Below are 27,260 nucleotides of genomic sequence, written 5' to 3' on the forward strand. Positions count from 1 at the left end.
GAATTAATGAGTGAATTTTTTAATGATATCAATTGCTGAGAGCATGATTTTAAGGAGAAACTTTCATTACATGAACCTCATTGTTGGAGATCCATTCCGTATGTTGAGGATAGAACCACAACTCATTTATGTATTTACTCTGACTTGCTTTTTTTTCCTGGGGTTTCTCAGTGATATTTTGACTAAATGTTTTGTTTACTTTTGTTCAGTGAAGATTATACATCAAACAAATGGTACAATTTAAACTTTAAAGATTCCATATTTGTCTTCTGCTTTTTTTGGTTCACTGATCCATGCATGTTTAAGGCTTATATTGTGAGAATAACTCAAACCAAAGTAATGTGTCTCTGAAATCAAGTCTGAATTGTTGCTAGGATTCAGTCTCATTAAAATGATTAAAAAATTATATTTTAAGGTATGGTCATCCAAGATACCTTTTTATTTAAGGTTACTATTAAAATTAAGAATATGATCATGGAGAGGCAGTATTTGTTAAGAACAAAGATTTTGGCATCAAATAGAACTGGATTCAAATCCCATTACTGTAACATATAAGAGGTACAACATTTGTCAAATTATACAACTTTTCTCAACTCTAGTTTCCTTGAGTGTGACTTGAAGATAAGAGAATCTATCTTTTAGGTGTGTTATGCAGCATAACTGAAATAGTGGGTAGAAAAGTATTGTGCCTAACACATAGTAAATGACCAATAAACACGTGTCAACTCTCTTGTACCCATGCTTTGCATTGGTCCAGGTGGAGAAATGAGCAGATGAGAGAAGATTGCCATTTTGGGAGACCATAGAGCAAGATGAAGATTCATAATTTTTTTTAAAAGATGCAGAATTTCTAAAATAGACTTGATTTCTAATATTCTCTCAGGTATTGGGCTTTGATAACATGTCTAGTTGGGCTTGGGAAAATGTTCACTGGCCAGTTTAAACCCTGAATGGAATTAAAATTTAGAATTTAAATGAATGTACTAATAAATTATGGCAACTATTGCATGTCACAGAACAATTGATAGGAATAATATATTGATATGAGAAATAAGATAGTAATTCCAGAGATAAGATTTGCTAGGATGGGTCATTCCAATGGATATAACGTGGGGGAACATAAGTAGAAGTGGAGCAAAAAGCTGAAGATGGAATGAGGTTTTTGAGGAACGAATGGATATAAAGGCACAAATATATGTGGTCTGTATTTATTCTCTGTGCTAACTCATTTTTGTTTTACAAAGGTAATAGGGGTAATGACCTATTTCTATACATTTGAGTTATTTTCACAGAACTTACCACATGTACTATTAAAGCCTTGGCAAACTGAGTGACTGCTTCTATTCAAAGTCAATGTGAGTCAGGATTATCTCTATTGCTGTCTAATTCTAAAAGCTTGGAGAGTCAATAGGTTAGCATTTAGGAATTTTCCATTTACGGACACTGATTAATTCATTCTTGGTTGTAGTTCTGCACATTTATTCATAGGCATTACTGGAAATTTAAGACAGACTGAAAAAAAAAAAAACCTACTGACTGAGTTTAGAGTCATGTTGAAACCAAACTTAAAATATGGAGGAAAGCTGGTAATGATGACTCAGTACTGAAGCTAAGTTAATGATTTAGTGACAGGTTTCAGAGCTGCAGAGAAACTGAACAAGTCTCAGCATGCAACTACCTTTGGACAACTTTCCACTGACCAAAAACTGCAGAGAAGAACATTTTTGGCATGTTCAGGGGTAATGGAAGCCTCTGAATCACGTGCTTTTGAACTATTATATCACATCAGTTATTTCCTTCATTACAGCCCCTCTTAGGTGACGGTGTGAGCCTCTCCAGTTCTGCAGGCTAATGTGGCAGAAACGGCTGCATACTGCTTCGGCCACAGTGTGCCCTCTGAACAACTGTTGTTGCTTGGTGCTTAGGGATGATGAAACACTTTACTTGCCCTTGGTCTTCGCCTGCTTACTGAATATCCATTCATCATTAAGCCCCTGTTCTACCATCTCTTTCTTAGTCCTCTGACTCAAAGGGAATTTTATATTAAGGAGGTCCCTTTTTGTAATGTTTATTTAACTACCCACTATATAATAGTCATTTCCTTTTACAGGGAATTTATATGTTGCTTGATTACACAGTGAGCTGTGGGTGGGTGTTTGCTATGAGAATCTGCTTTAAATGATTTCCTTTGTTGTTGTTGTTGATGTTTTCACAGAATGTCACGCTTATTCAAAATAAATTGTCCTACTGCCAGAACTAAGCTGTCAGAACCTGTGGGAGTGCTAATTGGAGCCAATCAAACTTTAACTGACCTGCTTCCACACTTAAATGACAAAGAGGAATTTCTCCTACTTTGTGAAGCAGAAAGGCGAAGCTCTGATACCTGGCTGAAGGAACAAACTGGGGAACAGTTTTTCCTTGCCACTTGAAGCCATAAACCTGGTCTTCCTTATGAATTCATTTAAGAAATTAACAATTTTGATGGATTTTATTATGGAGTAAATGGCTAATAAACTTTAATTCTGACTCACAAGTCAGAAGTATCTAGTTTAAAACTATTAACAGGGTAAAATCTGCTTTTTGTCTACAAGGCAGAAAACATTTTTCGTCAAACTGAGAACCATTTCCAAAGTGATTATCAGCTGCATTGTGAATTTTAATATTCAATGCATTTATTCTCAGTTACTTAGAGTTCCTCATTTAAAGAAGTATAATGACAAACGTTTCAAGATGAAACATATGTAAGTATTAGAAAATGTTTTGAAGCATTGCAGGAGATCAGTAAGAGACTATTTTTAGGTTCTTACAGTTGTATAAGAGGAAAAGTTTTCTCTTCTTCTTTTGTAGGTTCTTTGATGGTCTAATTATTAAATTGATACAAGAGAGATTGACAGGAGAAAAGTAAACAAAAGTGTAGTAACATGGGTACATGGGAGAGACCCAGAAAAACTGAGTAACTCCTAAATGGCCAAAGCCATCAACTTAAGTATCATTTTCAGCTAAAGACAGATTATGGGGGTGGGAAGTCAGTTATAGGAGGCTTCTAGGAAGAGCCCAGTAAACAAAAATAAGACCGTTATGCAGAGTTAAGTCAAGGCTTTCTCCATTGATAGTAGGTTCTAGAGATTTGTTTTATTTTATTTTTTAATGTTTATTTATTTATTTTGAGAGAGAGAGAGCCTGTGTGCGAGCAGCGGAAGGGCAGGGGGTGGGGGGAGGGAGACAGAGAGAGAGGGAGAGAGATAGAGAATCCCAAGCAGGTTCCACACTGTTAGTGCAGAGCCTGATGTGGGTGACACTTGAACTCACAAACCATGAGATCATGACCTGAGCCAAAATCAAGAGTCAGACCCTTAACTGACTGAGCTACTTAGGTGCCCCAGTTTCTAAAGATTTAGGCATCCTCGTTTTTCTAGTATAGCCAGGGAGACAACCTTACAGATGGGGATTTCCCTTATAAATGTAAATATTTCTTACAAAAGGGTAACTTCTACTCAGTTTTCTGAGCTTCACCAGGATCTTCTGTTTCTTAAAAATAACCTGCTTAAGATAATCCATATGCCAAAGAGGTATATTTTGGAATGGTGTATTTTGCTTCCCTTTACAGACATGCATATAAGAAAAAATATATTTTTGTATAACTTGACTAGATTTATGTTTAAGGTAGTCAGGAACAGTTAGTTACATGTTCTGATTTTTTCCTCAGCTACTATATCCCAAAGAATCGGTTTCTTCATCATTACACAGATGAATTTGCAAATAAATAATTGCACATATTATGACACATAGATTATGATACTAATAGGGGAGCAAAGTATTGTAGGCATTATGAATTCAGATGGGGTTGTCAGAGAAGTCACCTCTCTGAGGTGAAACTGCAGCTGAAATCTGAACAATGAGCAGAAGCAATAGCATTTTAGACAAGGAAACAGTATGTGCAAAAGAGGCTGAAAAGAATGTGGAGTGTTCAAGGAACAAAATGCCAGTGTGGCTAATGAGAAATGAAGTAAAGAGCAAATGAGATAGGGGACAGATAGGTGAGACCAATGTTAAGATTGTGGTATAATTTACTCACTATGCACCCATTGAAATAAATAAGAAAGCTGTATAAAATAATGGGAATAACGTGCTATCTCTCTTCCATTTAATAAATAATGATCTTATCTTCTCCCAGTCAGCCAGAGGCACTATGCAGTGTAGGTAGTGGGATTATTTTTATCACAGATGAAAGTAAAAACAAGTAAGAAGCCAGACTTTAATATAGGCATATCTTGCAGATATTTCAAGTTCTGTTCTAGAATACTGCGATAAAGTGAATATTGGATAAAAGAAAGTCAAATGAATTTTTTGTTTTCCCAGCGCATAATACGTTATATTTACACTATTCTATAGTCTATTAAGTGTGCAATAGCATTATGTCTAAATAAACAATGCACATACCTTAATTAAAAAATACATTATTGCTAAAAAATGCTGACCATTTTTTATCTGAGCTTTCAGCAAATTGGTAAGCAACAAAATTTAATTGAGTAAATTTGAAGATCTAATTGGCTTTATTAAGAGATTTGTGAATAGGGCAGTATCCCATCAAGCAAGTAGAGAGCAACTCTGAGGAGTTGTACAAAAAAGAAGGGTTTTGTAGGAAGGAGGATGCAGCAAAGAAGTTATTAGCAAAAGAAAAGAAAGGATTGTTTCAGGTAAAGTCACTTTCCCTTAGGGGGAAGAACAGGGCTCTTATCTTGCAGATTACCTCATCTTCCTTTGAGGGATGGAGAAGGCCCACAGGACAGATTACTTTATGGATGATGAACAGAAAATTTCTGACTAACCTGTTAAGACTACATTTCTGGGAGATATTGAAGCTGTAATCAGGTTAGGTATTAAACCCTGGTTTGGTGACTTGGCCTGGAATAAGTGACTCCATCTTGGGCCTGTGGTTTTCTTTTTAACAGAGTAATAATCCTTTTGCTGATGGAGGGTCTTGCCTTGGTATTGATGGTTTCTGACTGATTGATTACATGGTGGTAGTTGTGAAAGTATGAGGTGGCTGTGGTAATTTCTTAAAATAGGACTATGAAGTTTGCTACATTGACTGACTCTTCCTTTCACAAATGCTCTGTAACAAGCTATGCTATTTGACAGCATTTTACCCACAGTAGAACTTCTTTCAAAACTGGAGTCAATCTTCTCAAACTCTGCCACTGCTTTATCATCTAAGTTTACATAATATTTAAAATCCTTTGTTGCCATTTGAACAACGTTCACAGCATTTTCACCGGGAGTAGATTCTTTCTCAAGAAACTGCTTTCTTTGCTCATCCATAAGAAGCAACTCCTCATCCATTCCAGTTTGATCATGAAATTGCAGCAATTCAGTCACATCTTCAGGCTCCACTTCTAATTCTAGTTCTCTGTGAATAAGGAGGCCCAAGGAGAAGGACAGAGTAAGGGGAATGGCCAGTCAGTGGAGCAGTCAGAACACACACAGCATTTATTGATTAAGCTTGCCATCTCAAATGGGCATGGCTTGTGGTGCCCCCAAACAGTTACAATAGTAACATTGAAGATTACAGATCACCATAACAAATATAATAATAATGAAAAAGTTTGAAATATTTGTGAGAATTACAAAAATGTGACACAGAGACGTGAAATGAGCAAATGCTATTGGAAAAATGGTGCTAATAGACTTGCTTAATTTGCCACAAACCTTCAATTACAAAAAAATGCGGTACTTACAAAGCTCAAAAAAGGGAAGCACAATTAAAGTATGACTGTACCTAAATGGAACTTTTGAGCCACCATAAGATAATAGTCCTTAAAGCCAGACTTTGTTCACACCAAGAGGGTTTTCCAAGTTCTGGTAGCTCTACCTAACATACATGATTCAGGATTGTAGATTTGAATATTGAGTTTATTATAAACTGTGGACAGAGGACACCTAGGAGATAAGAGAAGAGATCTTCTGCCACTTGAGATAGGGAAAGCATGTATCTTCTGCCCTGGTGAAATGTAGAAAAAGGGACCTGGATAGAAGGTGTTTTAAGCAAATGATCAGACAAAATATTTTGATCTCTTACTTCTGAGCTGAAATCTCAGAGTGGGGACCATGAAAGCTGAGTGAAAGCTTATAGCAGAGAATTTTCCCAGTGACTTTGTGTGTTTAGCTACAACAGAATAAGAGTGGTGGTATGGTGTGTCCAATCCCAAGCCTCCCTTACTGCCTGTTCTGGGATGGAGGGCTCAAGAAGTCCTGCTGAGATAGGAGCAGTTTATCTGCCATGAGCCTGCCATGCCCATAGTGAGGAGTCAGGGAATCCCACACAGGAAACAAAAGGTTAACAACCTCCACAGAGATCCAGCTGAAGGATGTAATTGACACTTGAGGATCCTGCACCACCAGTGAAGGCTGAGACTGGGTTCAGTCAGAAGGGGAAGACCATAGTTCCCAGATTGCACCACTCGAAAAAAATAGCCACAGATTCCAACAGTAGATATTTTCAGAGAACCAAGTGACCAGACAGACAAGGGACATTGTCATGGAGACCAGAGAAAACAAAGGGGAACAGGGGATTGCAGGTTTGCGTTTGAGGCCACCTTTTTCTGATGCTACAGTCATAGAAACACACCTCCCTATAAGGCCTCCTTGAAGGAAAACAGTGGGTTGGAGAAAATATGAAAGACTGAACATTTAGCAGATATTACCGGGTTTTTAGAAAAAGAATGTACAAGAGGATGATGAGATAGCATTAATAGGCACTTGGTTCATGTTCCATTCATTCAACAAATAACCACTGAATGTCTCTTATATTTCCTGCACAAGGACTACAACAGACACTAATCCCTTTCTTCCTGTACTTTACATTCCAGTGACAGTGGTTCCAAAGTGAAGCTGTAGAAAAAAAGGAAACAGCTTAATTAGAACAACTAGAGACACTACAATTTATTTTCACTTTTGAATAGTAGTGTGTTATATTTTTTAAAGTGCTTAAAAATTTTTTTAATGTTTATTTATTTTTGAGAGAGAGAGAGAGAGAGAGAAACAGAATGCAAGCAGGGGAGGGACAGAGAGAGGGAGACACAGAATCCTAAGTAGACTTCAGGCTTCAAGCTGTCAGCTGTCAGCTGACACAGAGCTCAAACTCAGGGACCGCGAGATCATGACCTGAGCCAAAGTCTGATGCTTAACCTACTGAGGCACCCAGGTGCCCCAGTAGTGTGTTATATTTTTAAACCTACAACTATGGGGATGAAAAAGTATTCTGGTGATATGCATTGTCTCATTGGGGGTAAGAAAAGCTAAAAATCACTATAGAGCTTATTCTTGTTTGGACACCAAGTTTAAATAACTCGACATGTTATCACAGAGTCAATCATAGAGTCACAAAGATTTGGAGCTGGAAAGGATCTTTGAAATCATAAGGCCCAACTTCATAGTTTGATGGCTAAGGAAACAGATATACAGGGAGTTGAGAAAAATCACTGCTAGACCTGGGGTGAAAATATATGTTCCTTGACATTAGTCCAGGGATCTTTGTAATAGAACAGTGCTTCCATTTGAATTTTAGGAGAACATATTCATTGAGCCCTCTCTAGGGCTTGCTTTTGCAAGTATTGGGAACCCCTGGGCAATGCAATGATATTTCAATAGGGTAGAGGATTAGGAGAATAGACACTCATTAGAGTGGCCGGTTCCTCCTTCTCTTTCTCAATAGAATATGAAATATAGCCCAGAAAGAATATAAAAGATAGCCCAGAAAAACCCCAAGCAACCTGAGTGGCAGAGTCCCCACCAAGTGACAGCCTACTCAGCAGGGGTAAGCTTGGGCTCAAGAAGGAGACATCTGAGTTCAAATTCCAACTCTACCACCTATGAACAAGCTTTGTAATCAGTTGTAAAAACTTGTAGCAGGAAATTTATTATAAAATATGAGTAAAATGCTGAAGGTTGCAAATGACTTACCTTAAAAGGATACATTAAACTTAGGGTTATCTCTAAATGATACCAGTCTTGTGCACTTACACACAAAAGTTTTTTGCCCAGTTCTAAAGGGGTAGAGTTATGACTGGCACATTGAGAATAGTTTCCCTTCTATTATCTCATGGTACAGTTGACCAAGTGGTGTTTCACTTTACTGATTCCATATTTATATGTCGAAGGAAAATTATGGCAGTGCCTGCATTTTCCTTTTTTTTGTTTTCATCAAAATTTAAGTACTTTTCTGATAGAGTGTCATATTCACATATCATCTTTCATGTATGATGTGTCAAAAATAAATAGGACTGAGAACTACTGAACTAAAGATTAGGTATAGGAGACATTCGATCACACACAGGGCTAGTGCTCACCTGGAGGGAAAGCAGAGAGGCAAGAGTGAGAGAATCATTTTTTTTTTATTTAAGTGATATTACTTGTATATAGTGATAAAATCTAAAATGCCATTTGATCCTTTCTGTGTTGCATTTCTTTCTCACTTCTCCACTTAATTTAGAACTCACTTAACTATATAACTTACAACATTGCATTTAACGAAACTCTGTAAGAAAAAAGTACACTTTGTTTCAGGTTGATATTTGATTAGACTTATATGGTAAAGTGATAACCTGTAGATACATTCATATTCCAGTTCTTGGGCTGCCATTAGTATTACATAATTTTTCTATCATTGCATGCTTTTTGGCACTTACATATAACAGACCTATAGAACAGGCTATTACTATAGAACAGACAATTACAATGAAAAAAAAAAAACTGTGCTGACAGTGCAGAGCCTGCTTGGGATTCTTTTTCTCTGCCTCTCTCTCTGCCCCTCCCCTGCTCGCATGCTCTGTCTCTCAAAAAATAAATAAATAAATAAACATTAAAAAAATAAGGGAAAGTAAATCTTACTTATTTTCCAAGATGCTTAACACAAAATGCCATGACACATTTCATATTCACTTGTTTGGGAAAGTCATGGAGCTAATCTGTTTTTTGTCACACACCATGGCTTATGTTGGATACATTGGTGTGTTTCAGCAGAACATTTTAACAAATTAACTTAAGGAATATTTATTAAACACCTGTTATGACAGTCTGTAACAGTGCTGAGTGGGGGAAATTGTGTGTGTGAGAGAGACAGAGTGAGCACACGTGAGAGCAGGAGATGTGGGTGAAAGTGTTAGGCAAGGTCACACTGAAAGAGAGTTTACCATAACAGGAAAAATATAAACAACATTTCTGATCCTTACCCCCAGGGAAAAAATATTCATAATAAGTTGTATTTGGTTTATTTTATAGGAGAGTTGACCTGGTTATTGATATAATAAGTTTTAGTATTTTATTATTTAAATATAACAGTATAATTGTGTTCATTTAAGGAATATAATTTGTAATTTGAGCAACAACAGTGGAGTCCTTTTATCTTATTGAATACTACATTAGAGTTGAATAAGTTAATAAAGCAAACTTTTCCCCCAGTGTTAAATTTAAATGCTCTTTGATAGAAAGTTTACAAAAATATTTAAGAAATACATATTTGTCTTTGTGTCCGCTGAATATTTAACTTACCAATATTTTCTCGTGGCTCTTTAGGTTTTTATATTGGGTTTAAATAATGGCACTTGATATAAATGGGAAGCTGAGCTTTCTACCTTAATACCTAAAGAGCAAAAAGAATATAAACTTAATCTGGAGCAAAAATATTATTTTCCTATAATTAATTTAACAACAGTCAGATTCTGTAGTTGATAATTAAACCTTTGAGCCTCAAGTTAGATTTCATACTTGGCTTGTCCTTTGAGCTGTCCCTTGGCTGGCTGTTTCCTAGTATTTGTGGTGAGTTCCTTCATCATGTAAATGAAAAAATCATTTCACCTTTCTAATTCAAAAGTAGACAAAATGAAAATTAATTTTAAAAGTTGATGAGCTTACTATTCTCTTGGGTTGGCCCTCAGGAGTATTTATGCTAAATTAATAGTATTATAAATAAACCATGAGTATAGAAATTGTCTGCCACCCATAAATACAAAAATCCTTCCAGAAGACCTGCATAGCATGTTATTTCTTATGTGCCTTCCTATACAAAGAAAGCCAAGGCACATGGTTATAATAATGCATTTATTCCAAAGGTCTGCATATCAGTTTGCATATAGATGGTCTCCAGATTTAACTGCAGTATCACACACATGTGAATTTATGATTGGATGCTTATTGATGGTGAAGGGAACATTGATTTAGATGTCTTTAAGTAAATATGTAATATCTACAGAGATACATACAATATAAAATTATCTTTTTATTTAGGACTTCTTTACTTATAACTTTACATATAAGCATGTATTTTTGGAGTACTAGGCATCATAACTTCTTTGCTAGATCCTTCGCAAGAAGCAAACTAATCATATTTATAGATAGTATGATACCACCATTAAAGCTGGAAAGGAACATAGAATTCAATTAATATTGCAACTTCATAAGTACAAAAACTTGGGCTCAGATAGGTCAAGAATTTTTCCAAAAATGGCTCGCATTTTCATGATAGAACTAGGACCAGAACCCATTTATTATTTTTAGCTCAATTCTGTCTCAGATTGACATCATCAGAAAGATGAAAAAAAAAAAAAAAGTATGTGTTAGAACTGTGCTCCATGTAATCAGTGATTTCTTTCTTTGTAACTCTCTTCTTCTTTGTCTTTCCTTTGAGAGAACAAAAACAAAACAAAACAAAAAAATACCTATTGCTCCCGCTGAAGGTATTTAGAAAGTGCTAAGAACTTCAGATTGCGACCATATAGGTCATAAACTCCTTTGTGTCATTTGACCCTTATTTGATGATTCAACTAGAGGCACGAGTGTTTCTCAGTTTCCCCTGCCTTTTATTACATGTGCTTTTTAAAAACATTTTAATCATGGTTTATTTTATTACATACCAAACTTCTGGCCTGGAATCTCATGACACTATTGATTGAGTAGGAATTTTGTTAGTAATTCAGATATAGAAATGTCTCCAAAATACACTATATTAAAATGTGAGGGTTCATCTTATCTGTGACTAGAACAGGAGTTCCTGCAGTGTGAGTCTAAGGTTTCCAAGTAAAACAATTTTTAATGTCATTTATTTTCGGCCGTTTACAACTTCTAATACCTACATTTCTTTCTTTTTATTTTTAAAATTCAAATTTGATCACATAGTAAAAACAAAACAAAACAAAAACCACCTTAGGTTCCCAGGGAGTTTAGGGGCCTTAAAAAAGTGTGTGTGTATTTGTGTGCATGTGTTTTCATATGTTTTTTTCAGTGTCCCCACTTAGTTGGAAAGCTACTCTGGGTACAGACATCTGGGCACATTGTCACTGATAGAATTGAGCAATTTTTGTTTTTCTAACTCTCGTAGCTCTGGCCAGCTTCACATGGGCTTCTATCAGTTGAAATTGTAACTTTGACTTCAGCCAAGTGTAGGTTATTGGGCTATGAGTGCCAAAAATCACGAGCGGTCTCCACACTTCAAAGTGTGAATAAAAGCAATATTGTAAAATAATTATAATCGTTTGAAGCAGAGCCAGTCACACAGTCTGAGCCCATCTTCCTTCATTAATTTGTATACAGTTCTTATTTTAACAGAACAAACTTCCAGAGGGTACTCACATGGGACTGCTGAACAAGCTGTACAACTTTTATTTTGAAGAAAAAAGTTGAGCCTCAGATCAGGCAGTTTTAAAGACAGGGAGGGACTTAGCTTTCCAGAGCTTGACCAGCATGTGGAAGGACTGCTCTCTTGGCTGCACTAACTCAGGGCGCTCCTACCTGGGTGCCACTAGAGTAGGAAGTTGTCTGTTTGTTTCCTTCTGTTTCCGAGGGTCCTGTGTGCTTCTCCTGCCTGTATCAACGTGACTGTCGGTGGTTTTTGCACACCCTGCTCTGTGGGGGAGTGCCCCAACGTGCCTGTCTTATGTGGCCTCTATGGACACACTGCTCAGCTGGCAGAGAGCAGGGAAGTTTTCTCCCAGCACCCAAAAAGAGAAAGAGGAAACTACTTTTTCCTTCTGGGCTCCTTGCAGCACAATAGACTTCTACATTGCCTCCCTGGATTTCTGGAGTGGTTTCCAGGAAGAAGTTAAACTTTTACCTTTAAATGGATGACCATGTCACAATCAGGAAGAAACATCTCCAAAGACCCATCTTTAGGTAAGTAATGCTACACCCCAGTTGGCTCCAGGGTTGTCAGGAAAAATAATTTCTCTTCTTCATCCTTAACTTGGGAATTCTGGCACTAAGTTACAGCGAAGCAGTACAGTGTGTCTAACGTTTAACTTCATGCATACCCAAGGAGTCCTTTTGTTTTCTATTTTCTGAAACTCTGTGCACAAACTGTTATCAACTCAAAATTTATTTAAAAAACATACTAGCTATTCAAGCACATGAATGACATAGCCCTGGAAAAACTTCTACAACATTATGCAATCCCTTGCTATTTCTAATGGTTGCATAGCCCTCTAAGTTGGAAATACTGTGCTTGGTTATTTCAACTAATTGCACTCAGAGATAGTGTTTTAGTGCAGCAAATGCTATACCTTTTTGCAGTAATGTGGGAAGACAAATTTGAACTTGATGGCTACTATACTAAAGTGTACATTTTACACCTAGTTCAGGAGTGTCTTTCTGCAGTTTAGGAAACAATAGGGCAACAGGAAAAATTTTATACTGTGGTGAAATTTGTGGCCAGAAAATATGTAGATACAGTGTAACAGATTGAGCTAAGGTTTTATTTTGGGGGGAGACTCACTCTCTAGAGAGCAGCAATTTCTTCACTGACTTCTTAACCCTTGATTCTTTAGTTATTTATTATGTACCCTAGAATTCAGAATTAGGAATTTAAAAAAAAATTAAAGAAGATAGAAATTCAACACAGTTTCTGCCTCTTAAGACAGAATATTTTTAAAAAGAAGTTAATTATTTATCAATGTTGTACTTCCTCCAAAATAATATCCTAACCAGAGCAGAGATACTACATGTTAGTAAAACTAAATGTTAAAGTCAAGTTACAGTCACCGGTTGTTGATCTAGAATTAATTACAGGATAATAGAAGTTTATGGATGGAATTCCTGGCATTCTGTGATTGTCACATAATGCGTAAGAGTGGGCCTTAAGGCACATATTTTATGCATTTATTAAAGCATTATTATAGTATTATTAGTAGCAACAGTATACTTTTGTAAAGCTTAAAAAATGCTAGCTCAAATCTCTTTTACAGCCTTCTCTTGAAGATAAATGATATTTAAATATGTATGTGTGGATTTAATATAATCTATGTCTACACAAATATACATTTGTACATTGTATGCACTGATGGCAATAAATCACCAAAAATCCAAACTGACCCTCAGAATTTGAATCCACCTGCCATATTTTCTGAAAAAAAATCTCTCAGTGTTATGTAATTAATATCTATTTTCTCCCAAGTGCATGTGTGACTTCAAAAGATCTGACAGTAGTATGGATAATTCCAAACTCAACTCCACTGAGGCACCATTAAAAGAAGGCACCTGCAGAAATTCAGGAAAGCAAGATTATGTTGGATAAAGTCAAATCCACTTAGCCAGTATCTTTATTATGTTACCCCATCAGGAAGCTGTTGCGATTGAAGCAGGTGGTACTTCACCACTGGTTATGGCGAACCCGTACCCCCTCGTGCTGAATTCTGTGCTTAGGTGCCACTCACAGGAGAATGGCAACTCATCTGTGCTTCTGTTCTTTTTCATATAAAGATGTTGAAATTCTTTACCCGAATAATTAGAATACAATTTGCTAAATTCAAATGATTGCTTCATGATCCTGGTGACTTAGAAGAGAAAACATAGCTGCCAGAGAGGACCTCCTTTCACTCAGTCAACTGTTTCAATATGTGCAGAAATGGTTGCTGACTGAAAACAGGGTAAGGCCAGATGTCGGGCCGGAATTGATTGGTCAATTGGCACACTGACAGCTGGCTTTGCTTTTCTCAGGATATGATTGTCATGAGGGAAACGGGAGGTGGAGAGTACCTTAATAAAGTATTCAAATGACTAGATATAATTCCCCAGAGAAATTTGTGGGATATTCTTCAGCAAAACACAGCATTGGCTTTCTGATAGTGAGTTGTACTTTTGAGCAAGTTAGGAAGTGGTTTAAGATTGTTTTTGGCATTTGATGTCTTTATCCCATGCCCCACTTCATTTTCCTTGTTGGCCTCGTTTCTCAGGTCCCTTGTCTCCTTGGGCTATTACTGAGCTGTCCACCTCTCACATTGAGACATCTTTCTCAAGTCTTGCTTTTTTGGTCAGATCCATGTACTAGACCTTTCCTTCTCAATGTGTACTTCTTTGTACCCTACTTCCTAAGGAATTTGCATACTGGTTCTCAATCCACTTGGTAAGCAAATTACTGCTTACCTTTTATATGTGCTAGACTCTTTTATATGTGTTAGTTATAAGTTTAACAAATTTTGTGAAAATAATGTTTTGACTTTATAAACACTTCATTTAGAATTTTAGTTATTAAGGGAGATCAGTCTGGGATTTTTTGGGGAAATATCTGACATATTGACACCATTCAAAATTTTATATACAGACTACTTTCTTCTGCAATTGAACCCACAGCTTTTTTGTTTGCTTGTTTGTTTTAAGAAAGAGAGACAGTGCGAGTGGGGGAGAGGCAGAGGAAGAGGGGGAGAGAGAGAATCCCAAGTAGGCTCCACAATAACAGTGTGGGCTTAAACCCAGGAACTGTGAGATCATGATCTGAGCTGAAGTCAGACGCTTAACCCACTAAGCCACCCAGGCACCCCAGAATCCACAGCCTTAATTCAATTCACCTGACCTTCTCTGATTGATTATAAGTGTCTAGATCTGGCTGACTGCACTGGGAAGGTCAGACATGATAACGAAACACAAATTGTAACTGCCTTCACATGACATGTCATCTAGTATACACCTAGGTAACTATGGCACAGGCAGATGATGGGTGCCAAAAAGGAGGTGACAATGTCCTGAAAAATTATAATAAGACAGCTTTCAATGATGACTAATTCTGACACCTTACTGAATTGATAGAGAATAGCAATATTTTATTTTTCAATTTAATTTTTGAGACTGAATGAACATGAATTTTTAATTAACATAATCTCCCTAAATTTCAGACAGGAAAAGTCATCCAAATGTAAAAAGTTAGTTGAGAGGTGTCAGAGCAGATGATAGATGTTGAAATTCCATGGCTGGATATGTTACTGGGGAGACTGGGAGAAATCTTACATATTATTTAGATTTTGCCTCTAAGAATGTGTCTCCTGCAATAGTGATTCCGCTGAATCGTCTCGCCTAGTTAAGTAAGCAAATCTATGTTTTAAAAGTCTTTTGTGGAAATTTTAGATATATATTTTCACACCAGGTCTGTGAGGCAAGGAACAAAGGAAAAGTTTATTTTATGGCCAAGGTGGGTTTATGGGATATCTTTTATGCATATCATGTGGAACTTGGGATCAGTGAGACTGACCACTCAGCCGTGAGGATATATAAATGGTGCATCTCAAACACACTTTGTGGTTCTGCCTGTAGACGTTCCTGTAGCTCAGAAACTGTACAGAAAAGTAATGATTCTTCCTTTACTCAAGAGAAATTCTTTAGATTTTATAATTTTCCTGGAAGGAAATACTATCACAGAATGTATATTAATGTCTTTTAAATATGCGTCACAAAGTTTGTTCCTCAGTACTTAGCAAATAAAATGATACAGAACCTTAAAATCCAAGATGTGAATAAACACTTGACATTAAAGGCATCCCACAGAGAAAGAAACATTGTATTAGACTTTAAAAAACCTCTTTTTCTGTGTTACCACTGAGTTTTATCTCTGGTAATAATAATTTATTTCTTTATATAAATAGATTAATCAATTTCTAATATATTTCAGATCAATTACCTTTATATAACTCCAGCAAAACAGTTGCTGAAGATTCTTCCATCTTATTGCATATTCGTATTGCTTAGTGAACTTTCTATATTCTCATGGGATAAATATAAACATTTAACGTTTATATCAAGAAAAATCTGTTTCTCCTAATAAAATTGCATCAGTGAGAACATTTCTTATATGAATCCATTGCCATGAAGTCAAAGTCTGGGTTTTTGTTATTATCATCTCCTACTCGATTTGATATTTTATTTTATCAAATTCTATTATATGCGTATTGTTTTCCATTTATTGCTTCAAATTTTTTCTTAAAGTAGGTAGGCAAAAAATGAATTAAACAAATAAATTGAATTGAAACTTTTCTTACATGTTAAGCCTTATTTAGTATTCTTGGAAACTAACAACCTATTGAACCGCTTCAGTGTTCAAAATGGATGCTATTTTTGTGGTGACTTTCCATTAGAAGTAGCACCAAAATGCCACAAACAAAATATGCAAATAATTGTTCATCAGCCCTAGATTTGAGAACTGGTCTATGCATCCAGTATCGGAGACATTAAAGTGCAAGTCAGATTTCTGCCAGGGCCTGAGACTAATGAAAATTGTGTTGAGATATTCACAGCATTTAGAACATGCTGTTTCTTCTCTTTATGCCTTTTCAAAATTCTTATTTTTACAAGTATCTGTTAGCAGAGGAATTCTGAGTGTGCTTTTGGCAGGCATATTCTCTTCACATAGAGATGGAGAAAGCAGAAAGATGAAATAAGAAAGCCCAGGAAAAGAAAGACAGATCCTAATGTTCTTTGTGGAACTAATGGGGATGGTTAGTACCTATTGGTATATCTGATTTCTAATTTCAAGGTTGTGATCTATGCTTTATAGAGGAACAGCATAAAATATCTGTTACATATTTAAAATGCTACCCCTTTTGGAGTGTAATCATTTTTATGTTTCCACTTTTTTTTTGAGAAAGAATGTGTGCGAGTGCGCACATGAGTGGGGGAGGGGCAGAAGAGAGGGAGAGAGGATCTCAAACAGGCTCCACACCCAGCATGGAGCCAGAGGCAAGGCTCCATCTCACCCCCTGAGATCATGACCTGAGCCGAAATCAGGAGTCAGATGCTTAACCAACTGACCCACCGAAGCACCTCTATTTCCATGTTTAAGTTCAGTGCATGAACATCAGTGTTACCGCAAAACCAGAAGTTGCTAATACGCAAGGGATACACTGCATTTCAGATTTTTACATGTTGACATGGCAGAATACCTGACTGACTGCAGATTTACGGTAGTTTTCTAGGTAAAATGTTTGGATAGTATTAAGTTATTCAGACATTGTGAACCCATTCCCCTCGGTGTTTTGGGAACAACAAAAAACCTGAACAGATATAAAATATCAAAGCACTCTAAAATTTAAACTAATTGTCATACATTGTTGGACATTGGGATTTTTTCTCATTCATATTTAAGTATTTATAATATTCTGTAATTTAATCCTCTTTTTAACACCTTCCTCTCACCAGAAACACATACTTTAGACAGGAATATATTTAGTACAAGTCATCAGAGTGAAAAATAATTACATAGAATAAAACTAAGTACGAGCTGATGAAGTAGTATAATATGTTAAATACCTTTTTTATGGAATGAATTTCCTCAAAGGAAGAAGTTCTATGTAAATAAAATCCAAAATATAATAAAATTCTGTATTTATGAAAATGTTTTAACATTTTTTGGCTCTAAAATAAAGGAGATTATGAATTTGTTTATTAAAAAAAGAGAAAAAGATGAATTTACCCTCAATGGTTACATAGTTACATGTTGGAAATTTAGTTTAATGGCTTTTCTTTTAAATAAGTGATGATTTTTATGTGACAGTTAATTGATAGAAAAAAATAATTATGTTTAAGTTATTCTCCCCTTGCTATGAAAGGAAAAATAGTTCTGGAAAATAGACATAGTGAAGTGAATTTACCATTTATGACACTATCAGGCACAACATTAGTTAATAGAAGAACAGTTATATTTTATAATAGACATGTTTATTAAAAATTAGTTTTTTATTGTTTACATCAGGATGTTATTGCTGCTGGTTAAAGGTCATTGCATGACTTATAAGGCAAGGAACAGAAACAAGTTGATCTTTAAAATGGACTGACTACAGGGGCGCCTGGGTGGCGCAGTCGGTTAAGCGTCCGACTTCAGCCAGGTCACGATCTCGCGGTCCGTGAGTTCGAGCCCCGCGTCAGGCTCTGGGCTGATGGCTCGGAGCCTGGAGCCTGCTTCCGATTCTGTGTCTCCCTCTCTCTCTGCCCCTCCCCCGTTCATGCTCTGTCTCTCTCTGTCCCAAAAATAAATAAAAAACGTTGAAAAAAAAATTAAAAAAAAAAAAATAAATAAAATGGACTGACTACAAAGATAAAGCAAAACAACAAACAAATATGAGTGTAAGACATACGGTAATGTTTATCATGCAAGTTATCAGACATAACTCTGCCTTTTTTTTCGGTTGTGATAACAAATAGCTCTAATTTTTAAGTGGTCATCACCAGTAGATAAACCATAATTTGTTATACATTTTAAAGTCAGGCAATAAGTAATTTACTCCTGCTGGTATTACTTCCTCCATAGTCAACACAAATTTAAGCTACCTCCAATAAACTTACCATCACCAGCAACAGCAGCATGGCAATAGCAGTAGCTATTAATGTTAATATTAAGAGCTGCTGTTTATTAAAATTTTAGTGTATTTATTTATTTATTTATTTATTTATCTTAATGTTTATTTTTGAGACAGAGAGAGAAACAGAGTGCAAGCAGGGGAGGGGCAGAGAGAGAGAGGAAGACACAGAATCCAAAGCAGGCTCAAGGCTCAGAGCTGTCAGCACAGAGCCCAACGGGAGGCTTGAACCCACTAACTGTGAGATCACGACCTGAACCAAAGTTGGACACTTAACCAACTGAGCCATCCAGGTGCCCCTAGTGTATTTTTAATAAAGTTTACAGGTATATAATCTTCAGAGAAATTCCTTAAAGAAGTAGTAAATCCACAATTTATAATTTGGGTATGGATCCAGGAACAGAGAATAGATTAAAACACAACAAAGTTTCTCTCTCTCAGGAACTACACAAATTTTGTTTGCTAACCTAGGGAAGTTTGGTGATAGTTGTGTTTATCTTAGACATTGTGTTCATGATTTAGAAATAGCTTTTCAAAGATTTGTAATGCTTGAAATAAGAAAATAAAGGTTATCCAGGTTAAATGATATACTAGATAATTTAATGGTTTTGGAAAATTTTATATTTGGAATAATCAGTCTATTACATATAGTGTTTAGGTTAAAAGCAATGAAAAATCATAGTAATAAGATTAAGGTGACCTATAGGATTATCAAAATTGAATAAGTTAAAGAGGTCTGCAGTATTTATAAACCCAGTCTCTTCAGTTCTGTGACTGGACATGACATAATTGTGATAGTTAGTTCTCATGGGAAAGCTTCCGTTTATTTATGTATTTGATTAAGGTCACTTGGCCATGAGCTCTGCTTGAGGAAAATCCAACATTTCCTGAACCAGAAATGCTGGAAGTGAATGCAGCAAATCACTGTGCATTTGAAGAAGCAGATGATAAAACTTTGAGATTTGTCATCTTCATAACATCCCCAAACTGCTCCATTAAAGCCATATTTTTTGTTATGGAGAAACACTAATTCTGAGATAAGTTGGTAACCATTTGTGGTCACTCCAGCCTTTAGCATCATAGGATATTATTTTTAGGAGAGTTGTTTGTTAAGACAGGTATTAAAATACTATGTATTTATTAACCTGTTGTTTACAGGCATTGAAAGTCAAGGGCTTTTATTATGAAAATCACCACTTCAGCTTTAAAAATATTAATATTTAATTTGACATTTTCAAGGATCAAAGAGCTTGGAACAAATTGTTTGGAGACCAAGTAATTTAAAACAGCATGTCAGTATCTTTAATGTACAAATGTGGCAATTTTTGAGTCCTAATTGAGGAAGGAAAGGAAAATCCTACTAGGTCAAAGTCATTTTTAAGTTATATAATTAAATCAAAATTTGGATGAAAGTAGAGAAATGTGACAATCTGGGACCACCTGTTTGTTAGATATCTTCTCTAATGAAGATTCCAAATGGTTATAGCTATTCCAGTGATGATATTTTTGTGGATCAACATGAAAGAGAAAAAAGAGACTCTTGCAAATTTCTGTGGCCACTAATTATGCATATGCTGCTCAGTTCAGCTGCACCTAATTTTTTCTAACTCAGAGATCTCATGTCATTTTATCTGGATTTCTTTTAGTGCACATATCGCTTCATCCCTATTATAATTACTTGAGTAAGGAGGTCAACCCTCCTAAAAAAAAAACCTGTAAGATTTCTGAGGCTGTAATTAATATTGAATTCATCTTTGTATTTCCCATAAATTTTGGTGGAATGTGTGTGACAAATAAGCACTTGGCTTCAAAAAGAGACTAAGTCAGTATTGTGAATGTATGAAATAGGAGGTGTTGGGAATTATGGTAGATAGGAAATGAAAACATTTAGTTTCACATTTTTAAAAACAGTGAGTCTAAACAAAATCCAGCTACAGATTGCTAACTGGTGACCCTTGAAATGAATGAATGATAGAATTAATAATTTGTTTAGTTAGGTCTACATAATGGGGATTGCTCCATTTTCAGGGTGAATGATGGCCAGTAAGTCTTGGCTGAAAATTCTGGCAGCCATATCCAGGAGGATTGCTATAAGGATGGGTAGCTTGTTTCTTGTTTGTAATACTAATTGAGAATGAGAAAACCAATATACTCTACAATGCACTATAATATACAGATTATAGAATCTGTATATAAGTTTGTAGCATTAAAGGAAAAAATGAAGAAACAAACTTGTTGAATGAATAAAATGCGTTCGTGTTAGCCCCAACTTGAATTATTCCAGAATCAGCAAATTCAGTGCCTGTAGCCCGTTCCACCTTTGAACAACCATAACTTGTTACAAAGTACTTTCTTAAATGGGAATCTGTCTTTTGGTCAATATAAACTTTTTTTCTCTCTTAGTAGAACTGGACCAAGAAAGATCCAAACTCTTTCACAGGACAGTTTCAAATGCTGAAGACATTTGTATCAGTGATTGCTATTTATAAATCTTCCTAAAGCATAGGGGCTTAAAATGACATGAGTCTATAGATCAGCTGAGTGGTTCTGTGATCTCAATGGGCTTTCTTCTGCATCTGTAGCCAGATCATAGGTTTGCTGTGAACTGGCTGACCGAGGAGGACCTTGGGTTACATGACTTGAATTTCCTTCATGTATCTCACATATCTTTCTAGCAGACTAGCCTGGATATTTTTTTTCGTAGTAACAACAGGAAACTGTGGAGGAAACAGAAACTCACAAACATTTTTTCAAGGCTCTGATTGAGTCTGAATTGAATCAGTTGTTCTGTCCCATTGTAAAAGTCAAAAAGTCACAGGGCGAAACCCAGAGTTGGTGTGGGAGAATATTAGTAAAAAGAAGCATATATAATTGAGTCAATTAATGCAATTAATGCTCTCTGAAAATTCTTGTGTTTTTTCTGATTCTTCTTTCCTTTATTCCATCCATAGTCCATCTTCATTCAGACAGTTGAAAAGACAGCATATATTTGAATTTTTATTTCATGTTGTTGAAGTGATCTGAGGATGGAAATATATATATATATATATAATAAAACAGTGAAGTTCTGTTGACTCTCATGTGGTTGATGGGTCAAATATTTTTCACCTGACATCAGAGTTAGAGTGTGCCTGAAATTCCTGGTTAAAAAAAGTTTTAAAAAGTTAAACATTAGGAAAGTTTCACTAATTGCTTAAAACATGAGCTATTATGCCCATGATGATGGCCCATATTTTCTCAGTTTCTTTTGGAGAATTAATTTTTACCAAGTGTCATGCTAACAGGCTTGAGACAATTAGTTATTTTAATACAAACTGAATATAATTAATTATATAATTTTGGGCAATCAATTTCAATTCCACGAAAACCATGACCCGGAATGGAGGGCTTGTAAATACTAAAATAAAATAATGCTTCCTTTTGCATTTGGACCATATTTGGTATTCATAATGCATATTCTCATCCATAATGCATATTCTCTAGGAACTTACGATTATTGTCTCTTAAAAATTATTTATTCTTTGTACTATAAAATCATGATATTATTTTCTATTACTGAACCCTTCCAAATACCACTATAATGAGTAAATGCTTTCATAAAAGCCAAATTACATAATTCCTCTTTTAAATCAGTGATTCACAAAACGGATCTGTTTGTTATTGACATTAGAATTGCAGCTTACAAAACAAAAACAAAGCAAGCTTCTGAAACCTTAACTCAGATATTCTGCTTTAGTAGGTCTGGGACTAGAAAGCTTTGATATATGTGTTTCCACATGCTCTCCCATTTATGTTGATTCATAGCTAGATATGGGAGCCACTTTCCTTAATGATACAATTTACCTGAATAGGAATGGAGGAACAGAGTAGTTTGGACAATGTTTTGATAATTTTGGCATCATTATTGAAAATATAAGCCAAATTAGAACTTCTAGTTTTCATTAAAAAATGTTTATGGGTACAGGAGACCTATGAAAATGAAGGGGGTTATATTTCTCCTTTAAAAAACTTAAACCCTTTTTTAGAATCTACATAGGTTTATAAAGTACAGAGACAAACTACCATGAACTCCAAACCAATGGTTTTCAGCGTTGCCTGTATCTTACAATCACTGGGGAATTAAAAAAAAAAATCCCAATGCCCAGGTTGTATCTCAGACTTATTATATCAAAATCAGTGGGTGAGACCCAGAGATCAGTGTTTTTTATAATTCTTTAGATACCTTGAATGTACGGCCAAGTTTGAGAACTACTGTCCCAAAGAGAAGCACATATGAAGTACTGAGACAGAGAGGGAGAAACATTTGATGATAAACATTGAAGGTTTGTATGATTTTGACAGGAAAGTGGAAGAAGAGAAGGATATTAATAAGGTGGTATAGCTTGAGCAAAGCCAGGAGATTACAAAAGTTCATGAAGTGTTTGGGAGAATTTGGGGCATAAGGAGAACTCCTGATTAGCTAGCAGAGAGTTGAGGATGTGTGGGTTCAAGTGGTTAGCACTAGTGAGTCAAGGGCCATACTGCAGTCATTTTGTGAATATGTGCTGTCACCCATCTGGTTTGTTGTTAAAACTGACAAATCTGATGAATTGAACTCCTAAACTCCTGAGCTCAAGGAAGACCATTCCCCTGAGATACTCCAAACAGAAGCATAAAATAAGTTTGGGAAATACTGCCTGTCATACTCATTCTCCTGTTAGAAATTTACAAGTCATATTAGATATTTTTTTGCAGTAAAACTGAAGTTTGCTTGGCCCAATATTTCCCCCAATTTATTCTATTTCTATATAACCCTTATTAATATCTACAGAAATTAGTGTTCCAAGGTACACATTTCAGTTTCTCTAAATTTTCCCCAAATATGTCTCCTTTATTTTTCTGAGATTCACTTTACTTTAGTTTTTTTTCGTCCTTTACTTCTTTTATTTTTGTTATCTGGAAGATAGTCTGACCCTAAGAAACTTATCTATAGTTAATATTTTTCATCTACTCTTAGAGAAACTCGGCAAATAAAGTTGCCTCGTTGAGAGAATAGTTAATGTTCTATTACATAACTGCAATGGTGTGAGTTTAAAAAAAGAAGAAGAAATATTTTGAAAAGATTGAGAAATGATGAACAATATCATGTTATTGAAACAGCTGAGGGTAAATTAAGAAATAACAGATGGGAGTTATCTGTGGATTATCACACCCAGGTATCATGTACACACAAGTTTGGCAGCATTTTACCTAGCTCTGGTGCCTTTTTCTTCATTTCATCCCAAAGAGATTTCTTTTTAAAGCATTGCTTTTAAATTCACACTTAGTGAAAGCAGATGATTCAAAATCTGCAAATAATACCATTTTGAATAATGATGGCTTATGCTTATGTAGAATCCCATAAAAAGAGTTTTGGAAAACATTTTTTTTATATCTTTTATACTAGATGTTCACACAATATTCTTATGAAGTAGAAAGAAAACTATATGGATCTCCATTTCATAGATGTTTTTAAAGCTCAAGGGGTCAAAACCAGCCAGAGGGAGAAACATTGAAGAGTACTGATATTAAGAACATACAGATTGGGGCGCCTGGGTGGCTCAGTGGGTTAAACGTCCGACTTCGGCTCAGGTCATGATCTCACGGTCCGTGAGTTCAAGCCCTGCGTCGGGCTCTGTGCTGACAGCTCAGAGCCTGGAGCCTGCTTCAGATTCTGTGTCTCCCTCTCTCTCTGACCCTCCCCCATTCATGCTCTGTCTCTCGCTGTCTCAAAAATAAATAAACATTAAAAAAATTTTTAAAAAAAGAACGAACAGATTGAGTGTGGCTCGCCATTACAGATTGCATCTTTATAAAAGATAGTGTTAGGACATCTTAATGTGTATGCCAGGCTGGCCATACTATCCTTCCTTGAGATATAATCCATTCTCACTAACCAAGGAGATGATTTGAATCACCCTAAAAGTTATTTTGAGCTACTCAGAAGTCCATATATTCAGAGTCATTATATTCATGAAAATTTTCTCTTCCAGAGGTCGAGCAAAAAAACAAAAACAAAAACAAAAACAAAACAAACAACAACAACAACACAACCAATGAACCAACCAAACAAACAAAAACAATGAGCAAGCATACATTATCAAGTGTTCTCTGGGTCATATGATTTACTGTGATGACCATACAAACACCAACATAGATTTGACATGTCATATATGAGGCACTTATTAGGAATTTTAGGACATAAAATACTGTCTCCAGAAGGAGTAAAGAAAAGAGGAGGGAAAAGAAAGATAAAGTTCAGGCACTTGTTCTGAAAGTGTTTCTATACAGAAGAGATTTGTTGCTACCATAATATAAACAGCATTTTCTTAGGCAGTAGAAAGACCCTTTTAGGTGTCGAAGGGTGTGGCTTTTAGGTTGTGCAAGACTAGAACTAGATTTCATTATGACTTTGTTATGATTTCATTAATAGACATGAATAAAATATAATTTCACAGTAATCATACTATCTTTCTTTTTAGGCTTTGCTTTCTGTAAATTTCCTAATACTCAAAATGCTTGAATATTACTGTTCAGATGGTATTCCATTTTATTTATTTTTTTAAAAAATTAAAAAAAATTATTTATTTTTGAAAGAGAGAGAAACAGAGCATGAGTGGGGGAAGACCAGAGGGAGAGGGAGACACAGAATTCGAAGCAGTCTCCAGGATCTGAGCTGTCAGCACAGAGCCCTATGCGGGGCTTGAACTCACAAACTGTAAGATCATGACCTGAGCTGAAGTCAGACGTTCAACCGACTGAGCCACCCAGGTGTCCTGAGATGGTATTTCATTTTAATGTACTTCAGATCACTCAAGAGTGCCATAAAACTTCCATATTTTATTACTTTAAAATATTTTACTTTATTGTAATTTTTTTTGAAATATCATACTAAGAATCTATTTTCTAGAGGGAAATACAGTATAATGCCCTTAAGACTCTTTAGTCTCTCTCAAGAATCAAATATTAAAAAAATTTTTTTTAAGTTTTTTAAAATGTTTATTTATTTTTGAGAGAGAGAGAAAAAGCATGAGTGGGGGAGGGGTAGAGAGAGACACACACAGAATCTGAAGCAAGCTTCAGTCTCTGAGCTGTCAGGACAGAACCCATCACGGGTCTCGAACTCACCAACCATGAAATCATGACCTGAGCCAAAGTTGGAAGCTCAACCGACTGAGCCACCCAGGTGCCCAAGAATCAAATATTTAAGAAATCTTTACTAAATATTTTAATAAAGATATTTGTGGTACAGAGTGGCAAAGACAATTTATTTAAAATACATTCCATTTCTAGAGGAGATCCATTATTTCTTGATATTTCCTTATTGAAAAAATGGAAAACACTTTCTGACTGCATTCTGAAGAGCCAAACAGCTGTTATCAAATGACAATTGACCTAAATTTTATACAAAAGTACTTATTAATTCTGTATACCAGCTTTTATACAAACTTATATGGAAGTTGAGGTGCTAAAGTTACATAATTTTGATCAATATGTATAATCTGGATACTGCTCTGCTTTATCCTTCTAACAACATATTGTTTCCCTCTCTGTTATTAGTCCAGTGGCCAATTTAGCCTTATTTATCCATCTAATGGAGTCTAAAGTCTGCAGCTTCCATGTCCTCTCTTTAACTTTTCCAGTCCCTTGCAAAATCAGCTCTTTTCATAATCTCAAGTATCTTCTCTGTTATGTGACTTCTAAATTTATATTTGCAGATCTCAACTCTATCCTGAGTGACAATTTACATCTCTTTCCATCTCTTAGGTCTACTGGAATGACTTCATGATACCTGATATTAATCCATCCCAAAGAGATTTATTATAAAACATACTTCCTCTATAGTAGTAAGTTCAGAAGAATATGTATGCTTGTCTCTCTAAACTTTGTCCCTTGCAGTGCTAGTGTCCCATGAGATTTAATAGTTTTACTCACACACACACACATACACACACTAGTACGCAATTTCCCAGAACTTTATTATGTTTATGTTAAATGTAAATATTTAAGAGGAAGATAAGATATTTAGTGTGTCCTGAATTGACAGTGGAAAACCTCTTTGTGTTGAATATTTATAAACATATCAAAGTCTCCAGTAAACTGTTGCTTGAGAAATATTGGTTAGACAAACAGCCTAGCCTGTTTGCTTTGAGGCTCTTTGTTGATAGCTATTAGAGAAAGCATCAAATGTGTCCCTGCACTTCTACTCTTTTTGTCATTTCAACTTGAAATCTATTATTTTTGAAGCCTCTTGAACTTACTGTCTTCCAAACAAAATGAATATCAAATTTATTCTATCCTGCTTTTAGAAAATTATGCTTCTCTCCTCTTTGTGCCTTTTCACTTCAAGGCCTTTCCCCCTCTTACCTAAAATTTTATATTTTTCAGATTAATCTTCTAATCTCCAGCCCTCCTTTCACAGTTCCTTGTTTCTAGAGTCATTAGATTAGCCCTTAGAGCTTTGTCATGGTTATGTAACTCCCTTCTTCTAAAATTTGCAGTGACCCTTCGTTTTCAGCTAAGTGAAATATTGATTCTTCTGGCATTTGAAGCACTTTATACCTACTCTCCATTTACCTCACCTCCTTCCTCCTTCCACAGATCCTACGTTACACTCATTCTGGATGATTCATTGTC

At 35.6% G+C, this 27,260-nt stretch overlaps 1 protein-coding gene across 7 annotated transcripts in view; it reads left to right on the forward strand.

Annotated features, from left to right (window-relative positions):
* PDE1A (phosphodiesterase 1A) overlaps positions 1 to 27,260 on the forward strand; it is a 326,360-nt gene that overhangs the window by 73,758 nt on the left and 225,342 nt on the right. Inside the window, exon 1 of one of the 7 annotated variants that reach the window (XM_058712199.1) lies at positions 11,631 to 12,165. The exons of 5 other annotated variants lie outside the window; for them this stretch is intronic. In XM_058712199.1, the coding sequence (XP_058568182.1) occupies positions 12,113 to 12,165 (53 nt within the window). In that variant the 5' untranslated portion in view covers positions 11,631 to 12,112. Of the gene's footprint in view, positions 1 to 11,630; positions 12,166 to 27,260 lie in introns of those variants that run through there. One more of the 7 variants, XM_058712209.1, reaches the window with a different exon arrangement.

This window comes from Neofelis nebulosa, chromosome 2, assembly GCF_028018385.1.
Source record: "Neofelis nebulosa isolate mNeoNeb1 chromosome 2, mNeoNeb1.pri, whole genome shotgun sequence".
NCBI lineage: Eukaryota > Metazoa > Chordata > Mammalia > Carnivora > Felidae > Neofelis > Neofelis nebulosa.